Source organism: Excalfactoria chinensis, chromosome 6 (genome assembly GCF_039878825.1).
Source record: "Excalfactoria chinensis isolate bCotChi1 chromosome 6, bCotChi1.hap2, whole genome shotgun sequence".
NCBI classification, from domain to species: Eukaryota; Metazoa; Chordata; class Aves; order Galliformes; family Phasianidae; genus Excalfactoria; species Excalfactoria chinensis.
In genome coordinates this window covers 23,288,935-23,314,413 of record NC_092830.1, presented here as the reverse complement: position 1 = coordinate 23,314,413, position 25,479 = coordinate 23,288,935, and the positions used below count along the sequence as shown (strand labels likewise).

Below are 25,479 nucleotides of genomic sequence, written 5' to 3'. Positions count from 1 at the left end.
TAGATAAAATATTTCGGGGTTGATGAGACCTCTGTTATTAAAAGCATGTGAAAACTTTACCTTCCATGAGAATAGATTGTGATTTGCTACTGAGAAAATAAGGGTCTGGAAATGGTCTCAGTTTATTCTGTACTGCAGTAATGATCAATTAGATTCATATTCCATCTATAAATCAGTTAATTTTTTTTTTCAGTTTTGATGCCAACTCAAGTTCTTACTATAGCACTGTTTGAACAAGCAAGGGTTCCTGCTTATTCTCAGAATAATGCTCCTGTGACAAAAATGCCATCTAAAGACCTAAACAGTGTATCTGTGAAGTTTAGAGTATCTGAGACTTCAGAAAAATGGTATGCTACCACTGGAGTTCCATGGAAACATTCAGTGCTCTCAAGGCTTTTCTGTCCTTCATTGATAATTATTTAAAACTGCAGAGCAAACAGGAGTTTTGGGTTGACGTTCATTGCAACAGCATTACAAATTGTCCTCCCTCAAGTACGTTCATACTTCACTATGTATGTGAAACCTTGGTGCTGTTAATATAAAAACAAATCTGTACTCAGCTCTCCTGCAGCTATTCAAGAAGCACTATAATATACATATAATTGCACAGAGCAGGATGACTATGAATTCTGGTAAGGAAGCTGTTGTATATACAAAGTTTGGTTAAAGCTAAAGCAAAATAAATCTCATGGATGACTAAACCGTAGTCCCTGGGTCTGTAACAATCCCCAGAGAATAAGGAAAGTTAATTTAAAATATTTTTGTTCTTCTGGTCCTAAGCCAGATGCCTTAAATTCTGAAAATCAAGCCTCAAGTGACATTCCATTCCAGTGGGAAAAGAAAGGAGAATATATACTCTAGTCTTGCACTCACATTTACTTATTAATAACTTGGAACTATAATTTAAATGCTGAACTAATGCTCTGTCATTCCCATTCTCACACCCTTGTTCCCACTCTCATTTGGTCATACTCACTTGCTCTCATTGTCTCTCTGGTAAATTAAGCATGTTTACTTTAAAGGCATCTTTAACTCTGATGAAGGGATTAGAACTTCTGAAAATGGCAGAACATTAGATTATCTATTTTGTGGATGTTGTGGAAGTAGAATTGAATTGGAAATACAATTAATGAATGATCATTCCTTGTTTAGATCTTGAAATTGGCTTTCAAAACTCTTATTTGGAGACAGAGAAAGAAACTCATGAATTTTAACCTAATTGAAATGTTACTGTTATTTCATCTTTTTAGCTGACTTGGATGAAACTCAAATCTCTTCTGGTAACAATTATTTAATATAGTTTTATTCTGGTATACATGTCTTAATGTAATGAGTATGGCAATTAGTGTATATTAGGTATTCACGATAAAATTTGAGTCATATGTAAAGTGGAAATACGGCATGAAAATTGAACATGCTCTGTTCTGCAAGGTGCTTACTTAGTGCATTCATAGAATCTGAGAATGGCTTGGGTTGGAAGAGGCTTTATAGATCATCTAGATGCAACTGCCCTGCTGACTGTGAGGAAAAGAGGAAATTATGTTGATCACAGTGTTACGTATTATCTGTTTACAGCTGTTGTCGTCACAACTTAAGCTCTCTAATAATTGGGATGATTTGTATCTCTACTGCATGGTTTTCCTAAGCAGCTAATGATTAAGGAAAGGTGAACTGTATAGAAAGTGCTGTCTTCATCATATCAAAATCAGTACCATTGTTTCATTATACTGCACTGGATTGTTGCAATTGCTTATTTTCAGGAAATATATAAATAAAAATCCAAAACATCTCCACCCCTTTATTTTAGGGTTACTATGAAATGCTCATTGTGAGCAATAATGAATGAACACTCACTTTTTATCAGCAAATTAAGATAAATTGCTATTTAAAAATTAAGTTTCGATTATCAATATTCTGTTCTAACTTCAGGCAAGGAATGATGCCTTTTCTATTTCTAGGTATTTTTTTATTTTTATTTTTATTTTTAAAAAACAAAGTGGAAAATGCCTCTTTATAGAACAAAGTTATTTTGTTTCATGAAATCATGTTCCATAGCCTGACCTAAAAGTCTATTAAACAATTCAGTCATGAAAACTCTGAGAATTTCCTGGCCCCTAAGTACTATCCAAAATAATCTTATAATTATTCATGTGACCCTATGAACCCAACAGCTGAAGTACTGAAGTACAAGCAAACAAATAGGCATGGATTCAGTGTCTACAAAATCAGAAAATGAGAACTGGATTTCCTGTGCTAAGGAAAATGCTTTAGGTTGCTCTTCTGTGAGCTGTATGCCATGGTTACAGATACATACATTTTACAGCTGTAGCAATAAAAAAAAGACCTGTGGGCCTTTTTGTATTAATTTTGTATCAATTATAAATGGGTTTAAATGAAAGTTCTGTGGTTCTTCTCATTCATGTGATGCTTACATTTCTGGTGGATTGTAGGTCTAAATTGTATACTGTTGCTGCTGGATTTGGAAAGATCTGTCTTCCAATATAAATGCACATTGTACATTACAATACAATCCCAGCATCAGTGTTTCTTTGATCCAAATAGCAGTAGCAATTGTATGAACTTGAAGATGGTTTCAACACATGTAATTTACCTTAATATTTAAGTCATTTAATTATTAGTCTGTAAGGGAAAGAAACTGATATGTGTGTTTATGTCTTTCTAGTAACTGCATAATTAATTTTTGAAGTAACAGGTTTTAAACACTGTGTCTCCATACACTGAGGAACTGAGGAATTTCTCAAGGAATTTGAGAGCAGTTGCTTTTTACTAGCTTGCATAGCCATATAGTTATATATGGCCATATACTACATGTTGCTCATATTTACTTTGAATTTGAGATCTTTTTAAGAAAGTCTAAATGATTTTTTTTGTCTTTTGCATGCATATATCATACATACATTACAATAAAACCTGAATAAGTTGATTCTGTGAACTTTAACCTCTATTTGTTTTGACGTTTAATATCAGGGACACAAAAATGTCATAGGCTGCTTTCTGCATCAGTTACGTAGGTATACATATTATTTAAAAACTGCAGTTAAAGCCAGATTTTTGCAGAAATAGTTCTAGCTGCCTTTGGCAAACAGGTAAACTTTCAGAGAGAAAAACCGTCTTCAGCAGCCATCAGTTTTAGGTTTTCTATGTCCTTTTTTGGATTAAGATGGTATTTCTGATAGATCTGTCTGTTTTCTCTTTACTGTGGGTTAGCCCTCAAACTTACTGCTGCTTTGGGGTTTGGAAACATGCAACCAAGCTCAGCTTCTGAAGTAGTTGAAACACGCGTGTAAGTGCAGCTATTTTTAAGTGCATGAGCTCTGTGGAAGCCCGTACTGAAATGGGAAGATTACTTTTAGTGAGGTGCAAACACTTGTGGATTTCTTCCTGTGTCTGATGTGGTCTTTTGTTGTTTATTTGGTTTTATTTGAAAGGGAATCTAGACTGACTATCACACATATAGAATGGTTACTGAAAAACAGACATGGGAGATGGGCTGCCTCTGCTCTCTTGGTGAGTCAGAGGGTGGGTTTCTCTGCACCAAATGCTCACCATTCATCTGACTTCAGTGTGCCTATCATGTTGTCAGTGCGTGGGGGATGCAAATGATGCTTTTCTGACTTAAATAATGTAATTACTTCAGTAATTTATGTCTTTTTTATTTTAAAAAAGTAAGCTGTTGAGGGTTTATTAAATACTTCTTCAGTGGTTTCTGTTAGTGTTTCTTCTTGTTTTTCTTCTGTGTTTTTGAAGCTCAGAGATCCCATTTTAACAGGCACATCCTGTTATAGCTTGGTGTTCCAAAGATGTACAGTGAGAGGTGGAATTAACAATGGATGTTTCTTTCTTGAGCTGAAATTATTAAATCGTGGCACGCTGAATATTCAGACATCTAAGTGATTTTACTATGAGTGATGCCAGCTGTCTTTTTGAGAAGTTTTAATTCTAGTTACTGTCTATTTTAGATAATGTATTTAGCTACTGTAAAATTCTCTACTGAAAAGTTAACCTCTGAGTGTTTTTCTTCTTTTCAATAGTCTATAGAAAATATAAGTATTCTATTTGGTCAGAATGTATTTGTTTTTAATCAGTAATGGTATCAAAAGTCATTATTATGGTATAAGAAAGGTAGTATTATTTTGGAGCAAAAAAAATATGTGCAGAACTCATGTGTTTGTGCTAAAATCTCAGTAGACAGTTTGGAAAGAAATTCCAGTCTGTGTGGTGAATCACATCAGACTGGTAAAACTTTCTAGTAAAAAAAGCGGGGTGTATTACCTTCATAGTTACTTTTAATATGAAGTTGAAATACCAATGGTGTTTAAATACGGTATATTTAATTTAGTTAGCTACTAAGGCAGCAGGTTGTTTGTATGCCTTGTATTTTGTTAATATAAGCTTGGAGGAACTAAATAAGCACTCATTTAAAGAAGAAAAAGAGAACAATGGCTGCAAAAAGAATTAAAGGGTGGAAAAGCTAACAAGTTTAACTCAGAAAACTAATTTGCGGAGTAGAAGAAGAGAAGAATTAAGATTCGGGCTGAAGAAGCAAATGAACGAATTTAGCAGTTAAATAATAGCTATCAAGAAAGATACTTTTACATATGCTTGTGTCAACAGAAATATAAAGAAATATAAGGATGATCAGAAACTGGTACTTCTAGCCTTTTCTGGTTAAGGTTAGAGAAATCTCTTGCAGATAACGAAGTTTCATGTTGCTGAACTGTGAGGCTGTGGTTTGTTTGGTGTCATCCTTTCAGATCCTCCATCAAATTGAGCTTTTAAGTGCTTATGAGCAATCTTTTGAATGTCAGTTAATTAATGTGTGTTTTGTCAGCCTCTACTTCACTTCTGAAGCTGACTGTTCTGATGAGTAGTACCTGCCATGAGAAATAACAAACACTATTTTACTGCTCCTTCTGCGTAGGTTTGAGGATTCAGGAGTGGGGCTTCCTGGGAGTGGAGATTTGTGCCCCTTCTGTATCACACTGTTTCTGTTTTCATCCAGATCTGAGAGTTTAATTTTTGTGATCTTTGTCTGTACTTGTTCCATTTTAATGTAGTGTGGGTTAAAGTACGTAAAACTTCTGAAGTTGTTGTTTCTTGAAGATCATCAGAGTTTATACTCTGCAAGGTAACAGCTGCCCATGAGAAGATAATTTGCCTTTAATGTTTATGCCATTATTCTTAAGGAGATCGTCCTAAGACGATCCTTCATTTGGTAATGACTTTTTAAACAATTAATATTATTGTCTTAATGAATTCCAGTATTACTAACAGCAGCCAGGATTTATCGAAAATGAAAATGACAGCTTGTTAGAAGTTTGGTCCAGGAGGTATTGATTTAAGTAAAACCAATTCTCAAACATACTTGGGTTAAAACAGAGACATTTTCTTGTGATTGAGAATGAAAATATTTCACTACTATGGCACTGATGATATACAAGAACCGAAAGGGGATGGCTGATGCAGTTTCTGATAAATGCTATGTTCAAGGTTTGCCTTTGCAAGACACTTTGTTAAAGTCATTTCTGCTCCTTGCAATGATCTCATCCTTGACAGCATGCAATTCATAAGAAATATTGGCTGGTGAGGCAATGCACATTCAGTAATGGCAATTGAAGCTGCAGAAAGTTCACAGAACATCAGTTAATGAATATTTAATATTTGAGCACGTCTGTGCTTGTTCACTGTTGGAAACCTTCCAGCTGCCATCAGCACTGCTCCCTGCATTACCAGGATGAACTCATCTCTTTCCATATGTGTCATCTGCTCTTCTGTGCTGCACTGCCTGGATACAGCTTACTGTGTAAAATTTAATACACAGCAAAATTGCTGCTGAGTAAGTGAGTGTTGTTGCTCAGTGGCATGGTACTGTGTCCTGTGCTCTCACCTGAAGGTCCACAACTTCTTAGTCACTGAAAAGAGAAATAGTCTGAAAGGTTTTAGAGAACCGACATTACAAGGGTGTGCACATGACAGTTGCTGGGCTGGTGAATGAAGGGAATGGGCCACTGCAGTGTTTTATCTAAATTGTTAGAACTGGGAGCTTGTACGGAAAAGCAAAGGAAGGCTTCCCTGCCTCTGTAACACTTCTCAGTGTTGGAAAAACACGATTCTGTCCTTTGCCATGAGTGAATTAGAACTTGCTGTGAGTATGCTGGAGCAAGCATTGATTCCTGTGACGGAGATGTGTCTGAAGGCTGCTATTCCTCTCCTGTGACATCTTTCTTTCCTTCAGAGGAATAAAGGGTCTGCTACAGACAATGTAGCACACCCGCTCTGTCAGCCATACATGTGCTGTCTGGAGAGGGCATTTCTCTTTTGGCTCTGTAGATCTATCCCAGTATTTCTACTGTTCTCTGTTCCTGGTTACTGCGATGACTATTCCCAGTACGTTATGAGGTACTTTTCAGATTGTACCATTGCACTGTATTCTAGGCATTTTTTCAAACAAAAAACAGCATTTCAGCAGTCCAGAGATATTTTAAGGAATTTTTCCATTACGGAAATTAGCATCTCAGCAGTCAACATACTCTGTTTAGGCACCATGTGAAAAAAGCATAGAGATAGCAAGATATGAGAAAATTAAGATATAGAGAACATGGTTAACCCCTAATGTTCTGAACAGTCATTGCACAAGCACATGTATTTCCCTGAAGGGTGAAATTCAAATGCATCTCCAAAACTGTTGAGTGTGAAGAAGTGTCATGATATGTAGCACTCTTAAAAATAATTTGAAAAACAAATCTGAGATGGTTGTTAATAGTTTAAGAATGTTGCCTGCTAGCCAGAAAAGGATGGACTGTGAAATTCTGGGATAAGATTTGTGGGAATTTTTGAACTTGATTCCACTCGCAGAACTGTAATTGCTCCCACAGGGCTTTTCTGCATTTACACCTAGGGAGAAACCCTGCAACAGTGTGTCATAATGAATGGGAAATCAAAGCAGCTTGGGATAGTTAGTGGATCTCATACAACAGTGGTAAGTTGTATAATTTACTGAAACTCCTGGATGACCTTTTTGTCATCATCCAAATAATCTTGAATAGTAAGTTAAAAGTGGAATTCACTCGATTATAGTTTTTATCTTCTGCCTTATCTGTCTTGTATGATAGCAGAGCTGTGTGAGATGTATACCGAAAAATGTGGTCTGCTCTTCTGATGAGTGCTTATTTGGTCACAAGCCATAGAAGCTGAGTGCCAGCAAGAAGGTACTGCGTAAGCAATCTGAATGTTTAACTTTCACTCTAAACACTGAAAAATTCCTTAATTAAAGAAAAAAACACACAGCTCAAATTAGTTCAGTTCCTCAAAAGAGTTTTGATAGCATCCCATGGTGGCTGATATGAACGAGATCAATGAGTAGAATTGTCTTCACTGTTCACAGCATCATCTTTGTCAAACACATTAACGCTCTTCAGCTCTGAATTAGCTGCATAACTGGGATATGGGGACATTGCATGTATTTTTGAGAACATGAGTACATGATAGCGAGAAATACAGATAGATACACTCTTTTGGACAAAATAGATGTAGCAGTAAATGCATTGAGTATCAAATATATTTTTTCATCTTTGGTAATTTAATCAAAAATTGTTGCAGCAGATTCATCTTTTAGACAGTCTACTAATAACAGGTTTCCTTCTTCTATACTAAAGCTGTAGCACCCCTGTTTTTCTCCCATGAAAGTTGGGTGAGGATGGCAAGTCTTTTGATATTTCCCAGTGTAGAACGTTGGCAGTGATGCAGGTTTTAACTCTGTATCTCCAGCTGTTACTTTCTTTACATTTAAATTATAACTTTGTAGCTGAAATCCTTTGACATCTCTGTATTGGCACAGCAGTTTTGTACTTCTATATATAAAACAGGTACATGGTGTAAAATTGCCCAAATTATAAACTCACCGTTTTGTTCACTGAAAAAAATGTTTGCATCTATATGCAGTTTTGCCAAAAATTGGACCTTTTGCAGGAGAAATTTATAATGAAGTTATTTATAGGTGTTTATTCATTTATATTTGCATGTGTAATATTTGCTTTTAGATGTCTTTCATCTACATTTTCTTATAAATTAAATAAAATGCATTTTGCAATTTTATTTCGTGACTTTAACAGTAAGAATGGAAAATATGATAAAACATTTTTCTCTGGTAACTTAAGATTTTTTATTTATTTTAATATTTATTTATTTATTTTTGCTCTTGTCACTGCAGAGATCTGTCCACACTGAATCTGATTCTTTGCAGTTTTCATAACCAAATCTTATGGTGAATTTCTCTGCAGAAATGCCATTAGGAGAGCACAGGGAAGAAATTGATGGAGGAAGCATAGTAACTAGATTCTTTCTTACTTGATGCAGTAAGCATGAGCAAGTAGGTAGGCCTGCCCAGAAATGGGATCTCTTGTTAGCACAGTGCTGAGAAAGGAGTAATTAGTCTTGAGTTAGCTTAGGTCAGAGAGCTGCAGCACTTTTCCAGAGCAGGCCTACACAGTGCTAGCCTTGTGTCTTTGTACCTGGGTTTTACCCAAACAAGATTATTGTAAATGAAACATAGAGAATTGATTGTATAAAATGGTGTGACTCATTTGTAGTTGTGCATAGCAGAAATAACATTTCTGAAAGAATGACTTTGAGGAAAAATGATGTCAGTGATGATTCTGTATTGGCTTAGAAGTCTGCATGAGTTGGCATGACCTGACTTTAAATCCCAAATCAGTGGAAGACCTTTCCTTCATAAATTGGTCTGATTTTCAGTGTTTCTTCAGCTCTGACAACTGTCAGTTCAATCACCTGTGAAAATCAAGTTATTAATAACTTAGCATTGCACTGTATGGAAAGTAACCAAGTGAGCGAGGTAGATCACAGGATGCATCTTAAAGTAATTTTGTTCAGTATGGCTTTTGTAGCTGAAAGAAATGTTCCTTGGGCTATGGCCTCACTCTTTTTTAGACAGAATAATGTTGAGTGGTATATTGAGGTTAATGGGGTGAACACTTTTGCAGGTAAGAATGTCAGGAAAAGTAATTTATTAATGGAAATTTCATTAGGTAATTTCCCAATTAAAATAAGAGCATATTTCAAAAGGTGATGATAGTGAGAAAGAGCAGTGATCTTGTGGGTATAGTCATAACCTGAATGAGGTAAGTGTTGGAAAACCTAAGATTCTTCAGAAAATGATCAGGCCATCAGCGTTGCCCTTTTTGAGTTTTATTAAATAGATGCTGCAGTCTGGTGTTGACATGCAATTTTGAAAGGCATAAAACTGAAGTATCGACCAAGTGCTTTAATGCCTCTTTCTCTTTGATATCCTGAGCAAATTCTCATTCTAGTTACCATATTTTTTTTCTTTCATCCACTCTCCCCTCCACCCAGTTTCACTTCGTGTTCTTTTCTTTCTGACCCAAATGCTTTTTTTCACAGCAGATTGCTATCTGCTGTAGAGTCCTACTTTAGTAGAATAAATACATTTAAAAGCTTATAGGATTGTCCTTGGACATGGACTAGTTTTCTTCTGAATGCCCTTTCATTCCAAAATGAAAAATCCCTGTCAGAATTCATTCATTTTGATTATTTTTATTCTAGGAACAGAAGAAATTTAAAAGAGCAGCTGTTCCTATGTTACTAATTGTGTTTAGGCTCTCCTATTCTTTAAAACTTTAATATTTTCAGGGACATTTAAATGATCTTTCATCTGAGAATAGTAGTGTACCATTCTGGTTTACATGTGTTTAAAATGTCTTTATAGGCATATAGTGAAAGAAGGAATCATGTTGCAGGAATACTTCACAAGAGCTGTAGGCAGCCCTTCCATCATAGAAGATTCTGTAGGTAAAGATGTTAAGAGTAAGTCTTCAGTATGTGGCCAAGAAGTTGGGTCTTGGGAGCCTAGTTCTGTCCGAGCATATACATACCCCTTCCATTTCAGTGCTTCATTTTGATCATTCTAGATATACTGGTGAATGTTGCTCAGAAAAACTTTGCACAGGTGCATGTCAGAAACGATGCAATGAACTGTTAAGCCCCTCATCAGAGAACCATTTTCTAATTTTTTTTATTTTTTTGTAGCATCATAACAATAACTGTAATTTTCCATGTCTGTTCTTTATGGTGAGCTTTTCGGACAAACGTATGCTTTATTGCAATGATAAAGTTAGGTACATTGAGCCTGTTTTCTAATACATGGAAATCTTAATTCCAGGTTCTGGAGTTCATAGGTGCGGAGCAACTGCTAGATGTTTGTCAAACTGATTATATGCCCCTGAGGTTCTAGGCTAAGTACCTGCAGCAGAAACAAATGCAAAAAGAAAAACAGCAAAACCATTAGAATAAACAGGAAGAGATACATGTAACTTTAAGTAAGAGATCACAGCAATTACTTCTGTGAGCTTCTACATTCAGTATTTCCAGTACAGTCATATGCATGGGGGAATGTTTGCAGTATTTACTTTTCTGCTACTTTTATGTAGTAAACCTACAGAAATATGAGGAGAAAAGGAGGCAACAATTTGCAATTGCAGTGATGATTATTCAGAAGAAAAGACTATAAGAGAAAAAAATGTCAAGGCTAGCATTACGTTCCTTGTTTTTATACTTATTTTTAAAAAATATCTTAATAAAAGTCATGTTAATGCAGTGAGTCCGCTTTCACTGTAAAGAAATTTTATTGCCTGAGGGTTATCAATAAGTTAAATTGCAGATATCATTTTAAATTACTAGAAGCAAAACTGAGTTTTCTTAAAGTAAAGTTCTGATGATTTATTAGCTACATTATTAACATCCGAAAGATCTATGCTGTTTCCATTTATTTTCCAAATATGGACTTGTTTGTAAGCCAAAGAGATGGAGCTCTCCCTGAATTTAATTCTTATTTTAAATCTGGTTTTCCCTTTTGAGTTGGAGGGCATGTTTTTCTTCAGTATTCTTTTGAAAAATTTCATGTGGCAAGTAATTTTTGTGTGCTTTTTACTTACCACTAAAATATCTTTTTAAGCTTTGCAAACAGAAGAAAGTAAACATTTATCAAAGCCGCAATATGCTTTCATTGTAATACTGCTATAGTGGTATTACCTGCTGTAGCACATTTTAAAAAGTAAAGCGTGTAACATCAGGAGAAAAGAAAAAGCGTTAACATGTATTGCTTTTATTTTTTGAAGTAAATCTTGAGATGTTATGGTTGCATGTAGATGCTGTCACTTACGTATTTGGTCATGCAAGTGGTACAGAGAAGGAAGTTAATCCTAAACTCCTTCCTGTAATTAAGTCAGTGCTTTACTTTGCAGTATCTAAAAGTGTGTTTTTTAAATAAAATAAACTTGAAGTATGTTTAATTCTACAGCACTTTTAGGTTCAGACTCTATCTTCAGTTGCTTGTGCATTACAGCTTGACATATAAACTATGTGAGGCACAGTGGCATCAGGCTGCAGATGGCTTTGAAATCTTTAATTTGGTACAGAAGGCATAAGTGAACCAGGAGTGCTGCACCCATTGCAGGAGGTTGTTTTTGAGGAGTGGCTGCCAGTTTAATGCTGCTTTTTGATTCACGTTCATTGTTAATTAAGGTAATTATTCTTCAGTAGAGAAAATGAGTTATACAGGTCAGTATAACTGTATCTGTCAGGGTGAGCCCGAAGCCCTGGTTTGAAATTAACTTTGTCTCCCAGGCAAAATTATGCATCCCCATTGTCTGGTGCAATCTCACTGAAGGATGATTTTCACTATCAGCTACCAGAGGATAAATGCAGATAGGATACATTAGAATAGTTCAGTCAGAAGGGACCTTTGGGGATCATCCAGTTCAACTTCCTGACCACTTTAGGGCTAACCAAAAGTTGTAGAATGTTAGTGAGGGCTTTTTCCAAATGCCACCAAATGTTTGCCTGTTCTGATGGGTTTTGTTCAATTGATGGCAGATAAGTATATTCTAATTTTTTTTTTTTAATTATTATTATCATTTTTTTGTAACCTTGTCTGTTTGTAGCAGAAGTTTTGCATGCAGAGCTCTGATTTGACAAAACAGACACTATTTGAAAATGTTGCATGAAGCGCGGAGTCTTTGGAGACAGCTAGTGCCCTGAAGTCTACTTTTATACAATAGAGATTAACACCATTATTCTATGTGTAATCTCTCCAGCAAAACACTGTCGCCTATTTCTGTCAACAAATGGTTTCTTTGCTTTGGCAGCTGAAAGAAATTTCAGTTGTGTAGGCAACAAAACATGCCTTTATAAGTTGCAGAACCCAATTTTTAAAATATTTTGGAAGGTAACTGTGGTTTTGAAAACTTAAATTATTTTCATTAACTAAATATTTTTTTTAAAACAAGCTAAAAAGACTAATTTTGTCTACTATGTGTGACATGCTCATGATCTGTGTATAATGCAAGTCCAGCAGCGCACCTTGTGGAAAGCTGTGTCAAATGGCCATGACACAGCTCCCTGCAGACACCATTTACAGGGTCGATAAGAGTGAGCTTGCTTTCTGAATAAAAGTGGAGGTGTATGATGTTCTTTCTGAGAGTCAAAAAGTTCCCAAAACATGCTATATTTCCTGTGGAACTGAGTTATATAAGTCATAGGCACCATTCAAAATGTATATTCTAATTTTTGTTAATAAATATCAGTTATCTTTTTGAAATCATTGATTTACATCAGTAGTTAATAAATTACTACCTTTTGAATACAAGTTACCATTGTCCCCAAGAAGTTGCTAATGAAAAAAATTGAAGCCAAGATGAGACATGTACTTTATGGCGTTGTATTTGATTTCTTATTTTATGGCGTAAAAAACCCAAGAACTTCCCAACTTGTGAATTTAGTAGTGTTTTGTAGAGGTTCCTTGTGGGAGGTGGCCAATTGACCCTGCACCAAATGATAGGGACATGCAGATGTATGATAGAAGTGCATACATGCAGATCTGTGTGCTGGGGGCTGCTCATCCTTTTTTGTGCTGGGCTTGGGTCTGTCTCCCTGGGAGCATGGGTGCTCCTGACATGCAGCATGCCTGTGCTGTGCAAACAGTGTCTCAGCATTTGACCAAGCATGTGTATGTTTGCAGCGTAGAACTGGATGTGCTTCCTACCATGCCAGTACTTATCTGGATTGTCTTTATATGAGGGCAAGAGTAGCAAAAAGTGGCCATGAATCACAAGAAGCAGTCATTGTACGTTGTACTTCCTTTGCACATCTGAGGAGTAAAGACAATAAAGCATACATTTTGATTTCCTACATTAATAACAAAGAGCTTGTGAAGGTAACTGTCTTAGACTAAACCAATTTATTTAATAACACTGACATAATGTAGGATGTCAGTTATATGCGTATATGCTCTCTGGGGAAAAAAAAAAAAAAAAGAAAAATTGTCTTGGCATCTGTCAAAGTAAGAGATATAATGACTCTTTCCTATGTTAATTTTCTAGTTTAGTAGTTTTCACTATGCAATTTGCCATTACAAATCACAGAAGTTGAAACAAGTTATTAGTGTTAATCAATAAGTCAACATAAAAGAATGCAAAGAATCAAGTCTCTCCATGCATACTAAATGAAAAGATTTCTTCCAGATTCTTGCTTTGATCATTAGACACTTAAATAAGCAAACATTACTTAGTTGCTAAGCCACAGACTGAAGTTCATTAGTGTGTTAGCACAAATATTGGAAAAAGAGTACTAAACCAATATTAGATAGAGGACCTGTGCATAGGCTGGAAATAATGCAATGAACATGACACCAGAACATTTTGAATGATTGCTCACAGTGATTAAAACCATTTCTGTTTACAAAAACCCGCCCTACTCGGCAAGAAAAAGTGCAACCCCTGAGTGGATCTGTTTTTCTGCTACTGTTACCTTTAAGTAAGGCTTTGATGAAAATGCAGGATATTTAATAACCTTATAAATACTTTTGTGTATGCTCTTCATTTTAAATATTGGCCTGATGTACTGCTCTTTTTGTCTACTCATGATTCTTAAAAGCAGTTTTCAGTACAGTGCTGTTAACTGTAGATTTAAAGCCAAAATGCCATCTTATTTAAATAGCCTGTGTAGAAAACCAATTCAAAGTCTCTGTAAGTCAGTCCAAGGTTTGTAGATACTTTAGGTTTAATGCATAAGAGTAGCATTTAACATAGCACCTTCTTGTAGAGGCTGTTGATCTTTAAATCAAGTCATGCTAGTTTGGATTTTTATTTTTATTTTTTTATATTTAGATTATTATTATAAGCAAATGGACTAATTTTATCCTTTTTCATTTCTCACAGATCCTCAATACCGTGAGAGAAGAAGGAGCAGAAGACATCTTTGAATATTTTCCTCAACTACTGAGAAAACTTCCAGCCTTAGATACAGCCTGTATATGCAAAGGTGATGGTTTATGTGTAAAGCCATGTGCAACAGGTGCTTTCTGTCAGTATCGTGCCACTTCACAGAGGACTGCGCTCTCTAACTACATAACTGGTGCTTTACTAGAAGCAACTACATCATTAGGAGCAAGAAGTGGTCTTCTGAATATCTTTGGAGGATCGGCTGGAAGAACAATGCTTAAAGGTAATAAAGATTTACCATTTGAACCTTGTCCATTTTAAGTGCAGGGAGTATCGCAAAATACTGTATAATATTTTGTGATTTATATATTCATTTGATATCAACAGGTAAAAAGATTTCCATGTTCTCGAAGAACGTTATTTGCAATTCATTCTGTCATAATAATTAGCATTATTAGTTTAATAACATAGAAATGCCTTCAAAACAGAAAAGATTATTACAGAAAAAACATGCTCTCACCTTTTTTTTTTTTTTTTTTTTTTTTGTAACATTCTTGTCTGCATCCAAAGATAATTCTGAAGCCATTGTTGTTAGGGTTCTCCTTTCTGTGATATTTCTTAGTTAAGTGGAGCTCCTGTTCATGATATGGTTTGGTTTAGGACTACAGAAAGGAGTATATACTATGCTCAGTTTGTTTTGTTGTCATTATGGAACCAGTTGCCAGCAGAGAACTGTCTGATAAGTATATACATTTTGTTACTAATTTACTGTTGATCTTCTCCTGGATTCTTCATCTTTCTAGAATTTTATCATTCTGAATAATTAGGGTATTTTCTATGTGGATAATACCTATTGATGATGGATGCTGCATATTAACATTACATGCTGATGGTCTTAGTGTGGAGTAAGGTTACTGTTCTGTCATTTAGTGTGGTAAGTTTATGAAGTTAAACTAGAAAAAATGCATGCTTGGTGTGAATTAATTACGTTACAATAGGATTTTTGTACTACCTTTTAAATTAATTTGTAATTAATGCCAATGTGTGGCCCATTCTAGTTTTAAATAGTTTTTCTCTTCAGATAAATCAAATGAGTATTGAGATTTTCTGAATGTGAAGATTTGTTTTAAGGTATGTCATGGTGATATAACAGGGAAGTTACAAAGATACTTGTAACAGAATCTTTAAAAGTATTTATAGAATGTTCCTTGGCAAACATAGACATCAGCATCAGCAAGGAGCCCAACAGTGTTATGAAGTTAGAGTTGTGTTTGTTATTCATGGCCTTTCAAGAAAGACAATTGTCCTATACATGCAGATTCTTAAAAGCATTATTTTAATCTGTGCAACACCCTCTCTTACTCCTGGTTTAGATGAGATTAGCTTCTGGGTGAAAAGTTTCAGTTGATAACAGCTTTGTTGCCAAATGCAGTATGGGATTTACTGTAAATGCAGCATGTCATCTGACCACTCTGTTGAAAAGTAAATAATTGTATTGGTCCTGGTGTGGTTTAATAGTGAAGATTTGTCCTTCAGCTGGTGGTTCACTGCTCTCCAGAAAGGATTCAAACTCGTGCGTTCATCACCTTGCTTTCTCAGAGAAGCTTGGCAGTACATCTAACTTATTTGTCACGTGTTGAAGAGAGGTCAGGGAGATGAAAATAAGTATCTGCTTTGGCAGTGAAGGGTTGTGAGTGCCCAGGAAGTTTCAGTGTAGTGCATTGCCCTGAATTACTAACAGAAACAGAAAATAGCACTGTATCTTTTTAGTTTGTATTTCTTCATGTCGGTTGGCCTATTGAAGAAAGGAGGGAAGACTGCTCTCATGTTGTTTTTACTGTTTTGATCAGAAAAAGCAGATGTTTCTTGTAACTGTGATTCACAAGCTATGACAAGAAAGGACAGATTTTCAAGTATTGTGTGAGAGCGTAAGACTTAGAGTTCTTCCTTTAAACTTGTATTTTAGAAATTTAGGAAGATGCCATGGTACAATCAAAGCTCCAAGCATGAGGTCCTGGATAGAAGTGCAGCAGAGCACTGATTTGTTTCTTTCAGAAAGACAAATTACAGACGTGTCTGGTTTGTGCAGCATAGAGCAACATAGAGACACTTGACCTCTTGCTGACTCACTGTGACCCAAACCAAAGTGCTCTCATGATGCAGGGAAATACCCTACAGTAATTTATCTGAGAACACTATAAGCAGCTGCAGCTAATAGTCTTCCAAAATGTTAACTTTTCTGGTGTTGGCAGCAGATGAGATAGTGGTAGCTTGAGCACTGTGGCACTATGCCTTACTGTCGAGAGGTAGGCAACCATATTAATAATTTGTACTAAGTAGAAGAGGCCATTAACAAGTGAAAATTTAAACAGCAATAGCACTGTCCTAGGTGGAAATATAATGTGTTATATAATGATATATATAATATATATTATATATATAATGTGAATACTAGAATTGCTTGAGCTAGAACAGGCCCTTATAAGGTCATTTAGTCTAACTCCACTGTGGTGAACAGGGACACCTGCAGCTCAGTCATGTTGCTCAAAGCCCCATCCAGCCTGACCTTGAGTGCTTCCTCTTAAGCCTTCTCTTCTCCAGGCTGAACAGTCCCTCTCAGCCTGTCCTCACAGGGGAGGTGTTTCATTTCTTGGATTGGTTTTGAAGTCCTTCTCTGGTTGTGCTCTAACAAGTCCATGTTTCTCTTGCTTTTTTCTGTAAACACTGCAATATTTAAAGTTGTTGCAATTAAATGCTAAATGAAGTGATTAATCATTATGAAGTAATTAAAATGTTTTTGTGGTGAATCCAATTTGATAGCTTTTTTACCTTGGAAAAACTAGTTACGTGAAGGTGCTTTCCATGTTTTGCTTTACTTCCAGCACTAGACAGTGACAAATACTCTTGTATACTGGAGTAAAATCCTACATATCTGTGGCCTGAACAGACAGAAAGTGGCAATTCTATGGTCAAGCTTCATCACCCCTCTTTTCTCCTGGGCTCTTATTCGTAAAAACTGATTTCACTTCAAAAAAAATCCTGGAAGAAAAACAGAGGCAAACTCATCTTGCACTGCTACTGTCAAGTGCTTCATCTTGTCAAATTATTTCCTGGATTTGAGATCTCTAAATTGCCCTTGTTAATTGTATGTGTATAATGTACTTCAGTTCAATGGGTTTGTAGGACTTCAGCAAAATGTCTACCTGTTACATAAGCAGAATTCTTTTCGTGTTAAAAATATGCTGTGATTAATATTGTAGTTTCTCATGCCTGTATATATTCTCTTGCGTTTCATTTAAACATATTATTCCTAGGTAATTCTAATCTTACTTTTTAAGGTACTTGCTTAGGACTGGAAGAGTTGCATATGTCTTAGCCAAAAATTACTAGTGACAAATGATTTTGAAGAAAAATGTGTTTTAGTAATGTATTTGAATTTGGTTTAAATTGTTTATCTTTCAAGTAAGAAAAAAAAAAAAAAGTAGGCTTCAGTTTATTGGCTTTCTAAAACTTGTGCTTTTATAATTAAATATAATTCTATAATTCTTTCCATTCCAAAGTGGAAGGAGGTTGGACAAGCTCTTTCTCCTGGGCTGGGAGTATTGTTTGCTGTATTCTTTTGGAAGTTCTGTTCTTGTGCTGTCAGAGTTACATGAAAGGCTGGAAGAAGTAGGAAGTAGCAGATGTGTGACTGTACTGAAAGGAAAAATTGAGAGATCTGTTATGCGGATGTAATCCATGCAGTTATTTCATTGAGAGAAATTACCTATTGAGACAAATTTTCCATCTAACCCTCTGAGTCACCAGTTTTATTCTACTTGGTGCTTTTTTTTTTTTTTTTTTAAGTGAAATTCTGTCATAGGTTCACTGTAGTCATACATTCAACTATGTGATTGTAAACTGTAGTACAGTGTCACTGTGGCAATATGACTAGGCATCAGGTATAGAGCCTGGCTGCTTCTTTTGATTCCGTGAGAACTGTTTGAGTGCCCATTTTTAGCTCACTGGTACACAGAATTGTATCAAAGTGCTTTCACTGACACAACTGTTTTACTAACTTCTGAAGTTGAGGAAGTATGTAAAAATATACTTTTTTTTTTTTTTTCTTGTTGAGAACATTAGGACTTGCTGCTGTAGTTTAACAAAACATTTAAAATAATCAATGGAGCAACAAACTCTTCTCCTTTCTTACCTAGTCATGGAAGCCCTCACAGTAGCACAAGCAGTCCTTGTGTAGATCTCTAACATTCAGACTTGTAGTTGCTGCTTTCATCAGAGGTGAGTGAAAACTTTCACTGAAGGTACTCTAAACTCTTCCTTTTCTGTGTACAATAAGAACAACTCTACCTTATTCTGATCACCAGTACACCAATACAGGGGAGAAGGAAGTTTTTTTCTGGTAAGAACGACGTAAACCATTTAGAGATCACCCTGTAACTTTAGTTGGATCTGAAAGCAGTAGAACACTAATGCCCATGGGATGAACAGTGGGTGGACTCTTGAGTTCCACACGCAGACTTCCAAACGTGCCAGACCTCCAAACCAGAACTCCAAGTCACGTGAATCTGGGAATGAGAGTCTTTAAGAAGGGCTGTATGGTCTGCTCTGTAGCAGAGCAGCGGGTCTGGAAGCGCTGCTCTCAGCTGGCTCCCTGCTGATGGGCTGCAGCTCAGGTCCTGCTGGCCCAGGGGCATTCTGAGTGTGGGCTGCCGGGAACCACCAAGGTCTGCAGTTCCCACAGCTGGTCAGTGAAGTTCACATCCTTGTCAGTGTCTTTGTTACAACAGAGAACATAATTTTCACTTGCAAGTACTGAAGACATTCCAGCTGCACTGTTTTAGTGTCTGTATGTAATTCAAAATTTCTGGTTAGTAAGAAATTTTGGGAATGTCTTTCAATACAGTTTGGATTGAAACCAGATTTCTCTCCCTAGAAAGGAAATCCTGCTTCTCAGCCTGTTCTATTTCATGCAAATTAATTGTTATAAAAGTTTACTCGTAGTTGTTTGAGCCAGAATTTTCACTGGAATCAGATTAGGGGGTATAGTTGTTGCAGTTCATGCAGACAATTTTTGACCAAGATCAGAAGAAAACTGATTTCATTATATGCAGGCAGGCTATATTGATCGTAAGAAAGGTGACTGTATTGGGTTTACATGGCAAGGTTTTGGTAGTGGAGGGGACGCTCTAGGCACAAAGAATTAAACTCTGCCAGCATTGCTCTTCTCGCACTTAGGTCTGACTTTCTGGGCCTAGCAGTTTATATTGCTGCAAGATGGAAAGATATGTAATTGAGCCAGGCAGTGTATACATTGAAAAAGTTAACTAATGTGAGTAGCCTGAGTAAAAAAACAAATTTAACTATTTTCATGTGCATAATGATTCCTTTAGACAGAACAGATAACATACACATGGTGCTGGAAGGGCAAGTTTGTATGAATCTAAATATCCTAGCTAATGTATAATGCTAAACAGTTTGCAAACAACTGAATTTAGGATATTTTTTGCATAGATTTTAATTTCATTAATATTATTTGTCAGTTTGATGTGCAGTGCTTTGAATCTCCACTTCCAGCAGTACTTCTGTTGATAGACTATAGCTGCTGTTCCCACCAGAAAAGAATTTAAATGTATAGCATGGGTCTGTGTCATGACAGTCTGCCCCTGTTGTGAGAGCTGTGCTGTGAGGAAGGAGATGTGGTACATATTAATGTGCCCGTGGACGGGTGATGAGAAAAGATTGATAGGAAGGGCAGTGATTATAATTTTAAAATCACATTTTTAAAATGAAGAGCAGTTATTCTTCAGGGAAAAAAAAAAAGAAATGGGATTCTAAGTGCAGATAGTTAATCCCTAAACTACTTATTATTGTTTATTATTTTAAAAGTCTGAAGATTTGTTTGAATGGGCCTTGTAAAAGTAATTTCCATGGGAACTTTTGAAGTGTAGAATGGAACTTTTTGGTTTGTTTATGTTAGCATGTCAATCAGAAGCAAAAAAAACCCCAAGGACCTCAAGCCTCAAGATGACTCAAAAGTCATCTGTAAAGATTCCGTTGAAGTCTTGTTTCTAGGAAACAAATCAGAAGAGAATCAACAATTGTACGATAATTCTTTTTTATTTATAACCAGACATGGTTTTTTTTGTTGTTGTTTTTGTTACGGGTTTTTTTGTTTGTTTTTTGGTGTTTTTATTTTATTTTATTTTATTCCAAATTCTAAGGTACATCATATAGTTTTCTTCTTAGAACCAAAATTATTCTGATTCTTTTCATTAGATTGTCAGATTGTCGCTGTTATATTTAGTGGAATATTCTGTCATATTGACCCTATTGCGATGAGAAATATTTAATTGGATGGTTACTTTTATGGGGAAACTGCATGAATAAAATTGATATTTACAAATAAAATCAATTGTGAATTCCTGCATTGTATCCTTGCAATACTCCTTATACTATCATATTTGATATGAATTCTTCAGAAATCTAAGTGCACTGATTTTCAAACAGAAATTGGAAATAATCATAAACTGCTCTTCTTCTAATTAAGAAAGAGTATGCTGTTGTTGTCAGTGAGGAAACAGTGGTACACTGGCTGTATTCCCTGATAGTTCCTCCAGTAGAGGTTTTTCAGACAAGACTTATATTAATTGTATAAACAAAGTGACTCTAAGTGTAATACTTGCATTCCAGATCTGCACAGATCACTCCCTCCAACTTCCTGGGGAAAACAGAGAAAGGTTTCTACTGGCAGTGTACTGATTTTCAACCTTGTGTACTCTAGCAAATTTCATAGGTAATTTTTCACTGATGTAGTCCTGCTGCTTGTGAAAGTGATGTAAACTGCATGTAGACAAGGCTGAGGTCAGAATGAAGAAAAGTCATAAAAATTCAGGAGCCAGACATGGATGGCTGCTTGGATCAAGGCATAGTTTGGGTGCCCACACAGCTTGCCAACATGAGGACAGCCTCCAAGTCTGCTGTCTTTCTAAGTCCCACAATCTGTAATTTCTTTACAGTTAATTGCTCTTCTGGAAGCCTCAGGAAGGTTTTCTTCTTCTGTGCCTCTCAAAGAAACTTCTCTGGATCCTTGCCTAAGTCATAGTCCTTTGTCCCGCTGCAGCCAGCACTGCTGGTTTTATTGGAGGCTGCAGCACGGAGCAGAGCAGAGCTGTGAAGGCAGGGCATTCGCTAATAAAGAAATCCATGCCGCTGTTCTTGTAATGCTTCGGCTGAAGTTTCCTAAAACAAAACTAACTCAGTTTATTACTTTTGGCCTGTTTAAACAACACTGATATAAATATAACTTGTGCAAAAGTTTGGGTGTAGGCTCTTATTTCTTAATATACTTAAGGACAAAAATCCAGCAGAATTAAAATGGCTTTTGTTTATAACTCTACTGTCAAAATCAAATGCTTTTAGTCTTAGCAGGATGCACGCTACTCCTTAATTGTAAACTTCCTTCCATTCGAGTCCCAGTGTTACAGCTTTTATCTGGGGAGGTGGGTAACCTGACCTTTCAGCAAGCGAGCCAAATGCATGTCTTCTTCATGGCTTACACAAGGCACGTCAGTTATGCATTTTGCCACAGTTTGTAGCTTTAAACTGAGCAGCTGTTGCCTGACTGTTAGTTTGGACAAGTGCAGCGCGCAGGCTTTGGACGGTGTTGGAAGTACCTGCTCTGCTGGCATTTTAGGAGGAATCTGAGATTCAATGGAGGACACTTTTGCTGGTAAGATTTACATTTCTCTGGCCTGTGGTTATATTTAGGTAGTTAAAACAAAATGATAGCTTTATTTCCAGAGTCAGAAGTGGACTAGGTGGACATTTTCTAATCTCATCTTGGATCTGTAATGTCTACGTTTAATAACAGGGCTTTAAGGACTCTTAGAACTATTGCTACATGGAAAACGAAGAAGGGATTTAATATAAACAATACGAAATAAAAATGCCTCTCAGTTTTAAGTGTGTATTTTATATTTCAGCTCATTTGAAGTGGAGCATAATATCAGTGTTTGTAAGTAGTTTAGGTATACTTTGCATTTATTTGGTTCACATTGCAACTACTTCAATATCAAGTTATGTCGTGTGACATTTCTTGTTCTGTGTTCTATAAAAGTGAGTGACTCTTGCAAAAAGTGCTGGAGTAAATAGGAATGTCAGCTATAATCAGATTTTTAAGAGCACTAGAAACAGGAAATGTGTTTTTTTTTACATTTCATGAATGACTCAAGTTTTACGTGTTAATAACATATTTTTGCATGTAAATCTACTCTTGATTTGTCTTTTCCTTTTCCAACTTTTGCTCTTTAGTCTTCAATATACGAGTATGTACATATACTGAGTGTACACATACCAGTAACCAGTCTGTGTTTTGTGGATTCTTAAGGTGTGTGATCTTCTTTCTGAATGGCATGAAGGCATAGTAGCATATAAAAAAATCTTTTGCTAGTGACTGACCATAAAGAAACACCTATATTCACATATATGAATTTATCATGTGTAGCTTGAATGAATGACAATCACATTTTACTCTGTATAAGGAATGTCTTATGTGCTAAACCTCCTGTTTCCCTGAACTGACTGTGAGATAATGGCTATGACAAACATTCACCAGCCAAAGAGATGGTATCTTGTTGTAACAGAATGACTGTATTGGTTGTCAACACCTTTATTTTAACTTCAGTGATTTAGAAAGTGCAGGAAAAAAACATGCTCTTGAGCACTCGAGCATTTTTTGGCTGATTTGTAGTGTTTTGGTTTCGATTTGAAGTAGAATAATGCATGCATTTTCTAGAAAATAAGCCAAAATGAGAATTTTTTGCTAGTGCATAGTTTGTTTGGGTTTTGTTTAAGGGACTTCATATTGATGTTTTCTAGCGTTTAAGCGTGTTTTTTTGAAATAGTTGTTGTGTATAAAAATGCATTACTGCACATTTTAATAATTCTGAAAGAGGTAAATTACCAGTGATGTTTATCAAGAATGAATTGAAAATATTTTGCTTACAAAATAGCAAAGCAATAATAAAAGAACCGGGAAATATAATATGAAGCTAGAAGAATCTTAAAATGTTTATTGTGAATACTTTTAAGGGCTTTAAACAATTGTACAGCAGTTAAATATTTTTATTTTAAATCGCCATGGAGTGGGCATGACAGGTTTTATGCACTTTCACAGGTTTCTTTATGAAATTGTGTGTTCAGATCTTCTAGAGGATGGACAGATCTGATGCTGTTACATTAGGTTCCCCCTGCCAGTCCCAATCACCTTTACAATCTCCCTGTTCTCTGCTGAAAAAAAAAATTGAAGTTTCGAATGTCTTTTACTGTGTGACTGTTCGATTTAGGAAAGATTTCATCTGAAGTTGTGCACTTGTATTTTACTTCTTCAGAATTAAGCTGCAATAGTCTGCAAAGAAATTGAACAAAAGTTTCTTTAATGTGAAGATTTATTTGTAACAATGAAGTAGTTATAGAACTGTCATAAAAATGGACAGTGTTTTCTGTAAATTCTTGTGAGATTTTTAAAAATAAATAATATTTTACTGGGTTTTCAAAAGTTGAAGAATTCAGATTGGTGACATTGACTCTGGGCTCTAATCCTGAAAATAACTATGTCTAAATCCATTGTCTATTTGAGTTTTATATAACCGCACTTTGGTTCTATATTTGTAGGCATTAATATGATTTCATTCTATCTCTAGCTATGGAACTGCAGCCACAGGAACTGCATTGAAAACTTTACTAATCTCAGGAGGGATTCTTGTGGCCAAAACCCAACTTTATTTTGACATACTTCATCATCCAGTGTCCTATAAGCCATTATGGCATGAACAGTTTCAAGTAAGAAACCTGCACAGTAACTAATGTGAAGTCTAAGTGATCAAGAAATGTTTAGAATGGTCAGAAAAGAATGATTTTGCTTCAGTTCCTGATTATTTATTATTATTTTTTCATAATAATCATCTGTGGTCAGCATAGGCACATACTTAACCAAGGACAATGCAATTAATATTTTATGAATTTACTTGTGGTGTCATACATTAAAGTACCATGAAATAATTTTGTTACTACTTAAACTTAATAATATTTTAAGAGTGAAAATGGGCACTAAAAATAACATTTTCATCTAGGTTTCAAATTGTTGTAATATCCTTTTCTGTTACTTCCATGATGTAGAAAAGATCATTTTTAAACACATAGTTCTCTTTTACTTCATAGGTAAAGGAATTGTAAATATAAAACTGGCTAAAACCTGTCAAATACTCATTAATACAAAATTATGTCTTCAAATTCAATTTCTTAAAAAAAAAAAAAAAGAAAGAAAAAAAGAAAGAAAATCAATATTTGCATAGTATGGAAATTCATATGTATTTTAATGAGAACAAAATTGCTCCTATTCTGTTGCTTCTGAATGAAGACATGGAAATTGCAGCCACTTAATTGATGGTAAAAATGATCAGTTTTATATTATTTCTCAATGACAAAATAAGTCTTGGAGTCATGAAAGTAAGAGGTTTCTGCTCCTGCTGTTACAAAAAATAATCTCAGTCTTTGTCAAAGTGGCAGGACTGATGAAAAATGGCAAAAAGCCACTTGTTGATTACAGTGCCTCACAGACTCACAGCTGGTTAATAATGGCATATTTTGGTAACACGCTTGCTTTTTTTACTGGAGGGGCACAAAATAAGAAGCTGAAGAAAAGCCATGCAGCTGTCTTCTCACAGTTGATGACCAGCTTTGAGCACTTTCCTCAAAGAACATGGGCCAAAGAAAGTGTGGATGCCCCATCACTGGAATCACTCAAGGACAGGCAAGATGGGACTCTGGGCAGCCATTCAGTCATTGAATTGATGATGGCACAGCACATTGTAAGAAAGGAGGGCTACAGGAGCATGATAGGGAAAATAAGGCAATTCATAAATTGTAAAGCCTATAGAGATACGTCTAGCTGTAGTCAAACAACCTTTATAAAATGTAATATGTTTTAACCCAGTAGCCTCTATTTTAAGCTCAGCAGTTGGTAGACAATAGTGTTCATGCAAAGCCTTTGGAGGAACACTTAGAACAAACCATCCACATGCACAGCTTTTTCCAGTGGTGATTGATGCTCGCAGTCATAGGGATGTGACTTGTATCTCATTTGAGCTTGTCTGTCATCAAGTACCAACTGTTTATTCTTGTTGTGCTTTTTGCTGTTGAATTACAG

At 35.7% G+C, this 25,479-nt stretch overlaps 1 protein-coding gene across 2 annotated transcripts in view; it reads left to right on the top strand.

Moving 5' to 3' along the window:
* The window catches only part of PLCE1 (phospholipase C epsilon 1), a 147,280-nt gene that overhangs the window by 51,004 nt on the left and 70,797 nt on the right, over positions 1 to 25,479 (top strand). For both annotated transcript variants that reach the window (XM_072339606.1, XM_072339605.1), the window contains one exon: positions 14,271 to 14,556. In XM_072339606.1, coding sequence (XP_072195707.1) covers positions 14,271 to 14,556 — 286 coding nt within the window. The remainder of the gene's footprint in view (positions 1 to 14,270; positions 14,557 to 25,479) is intronic.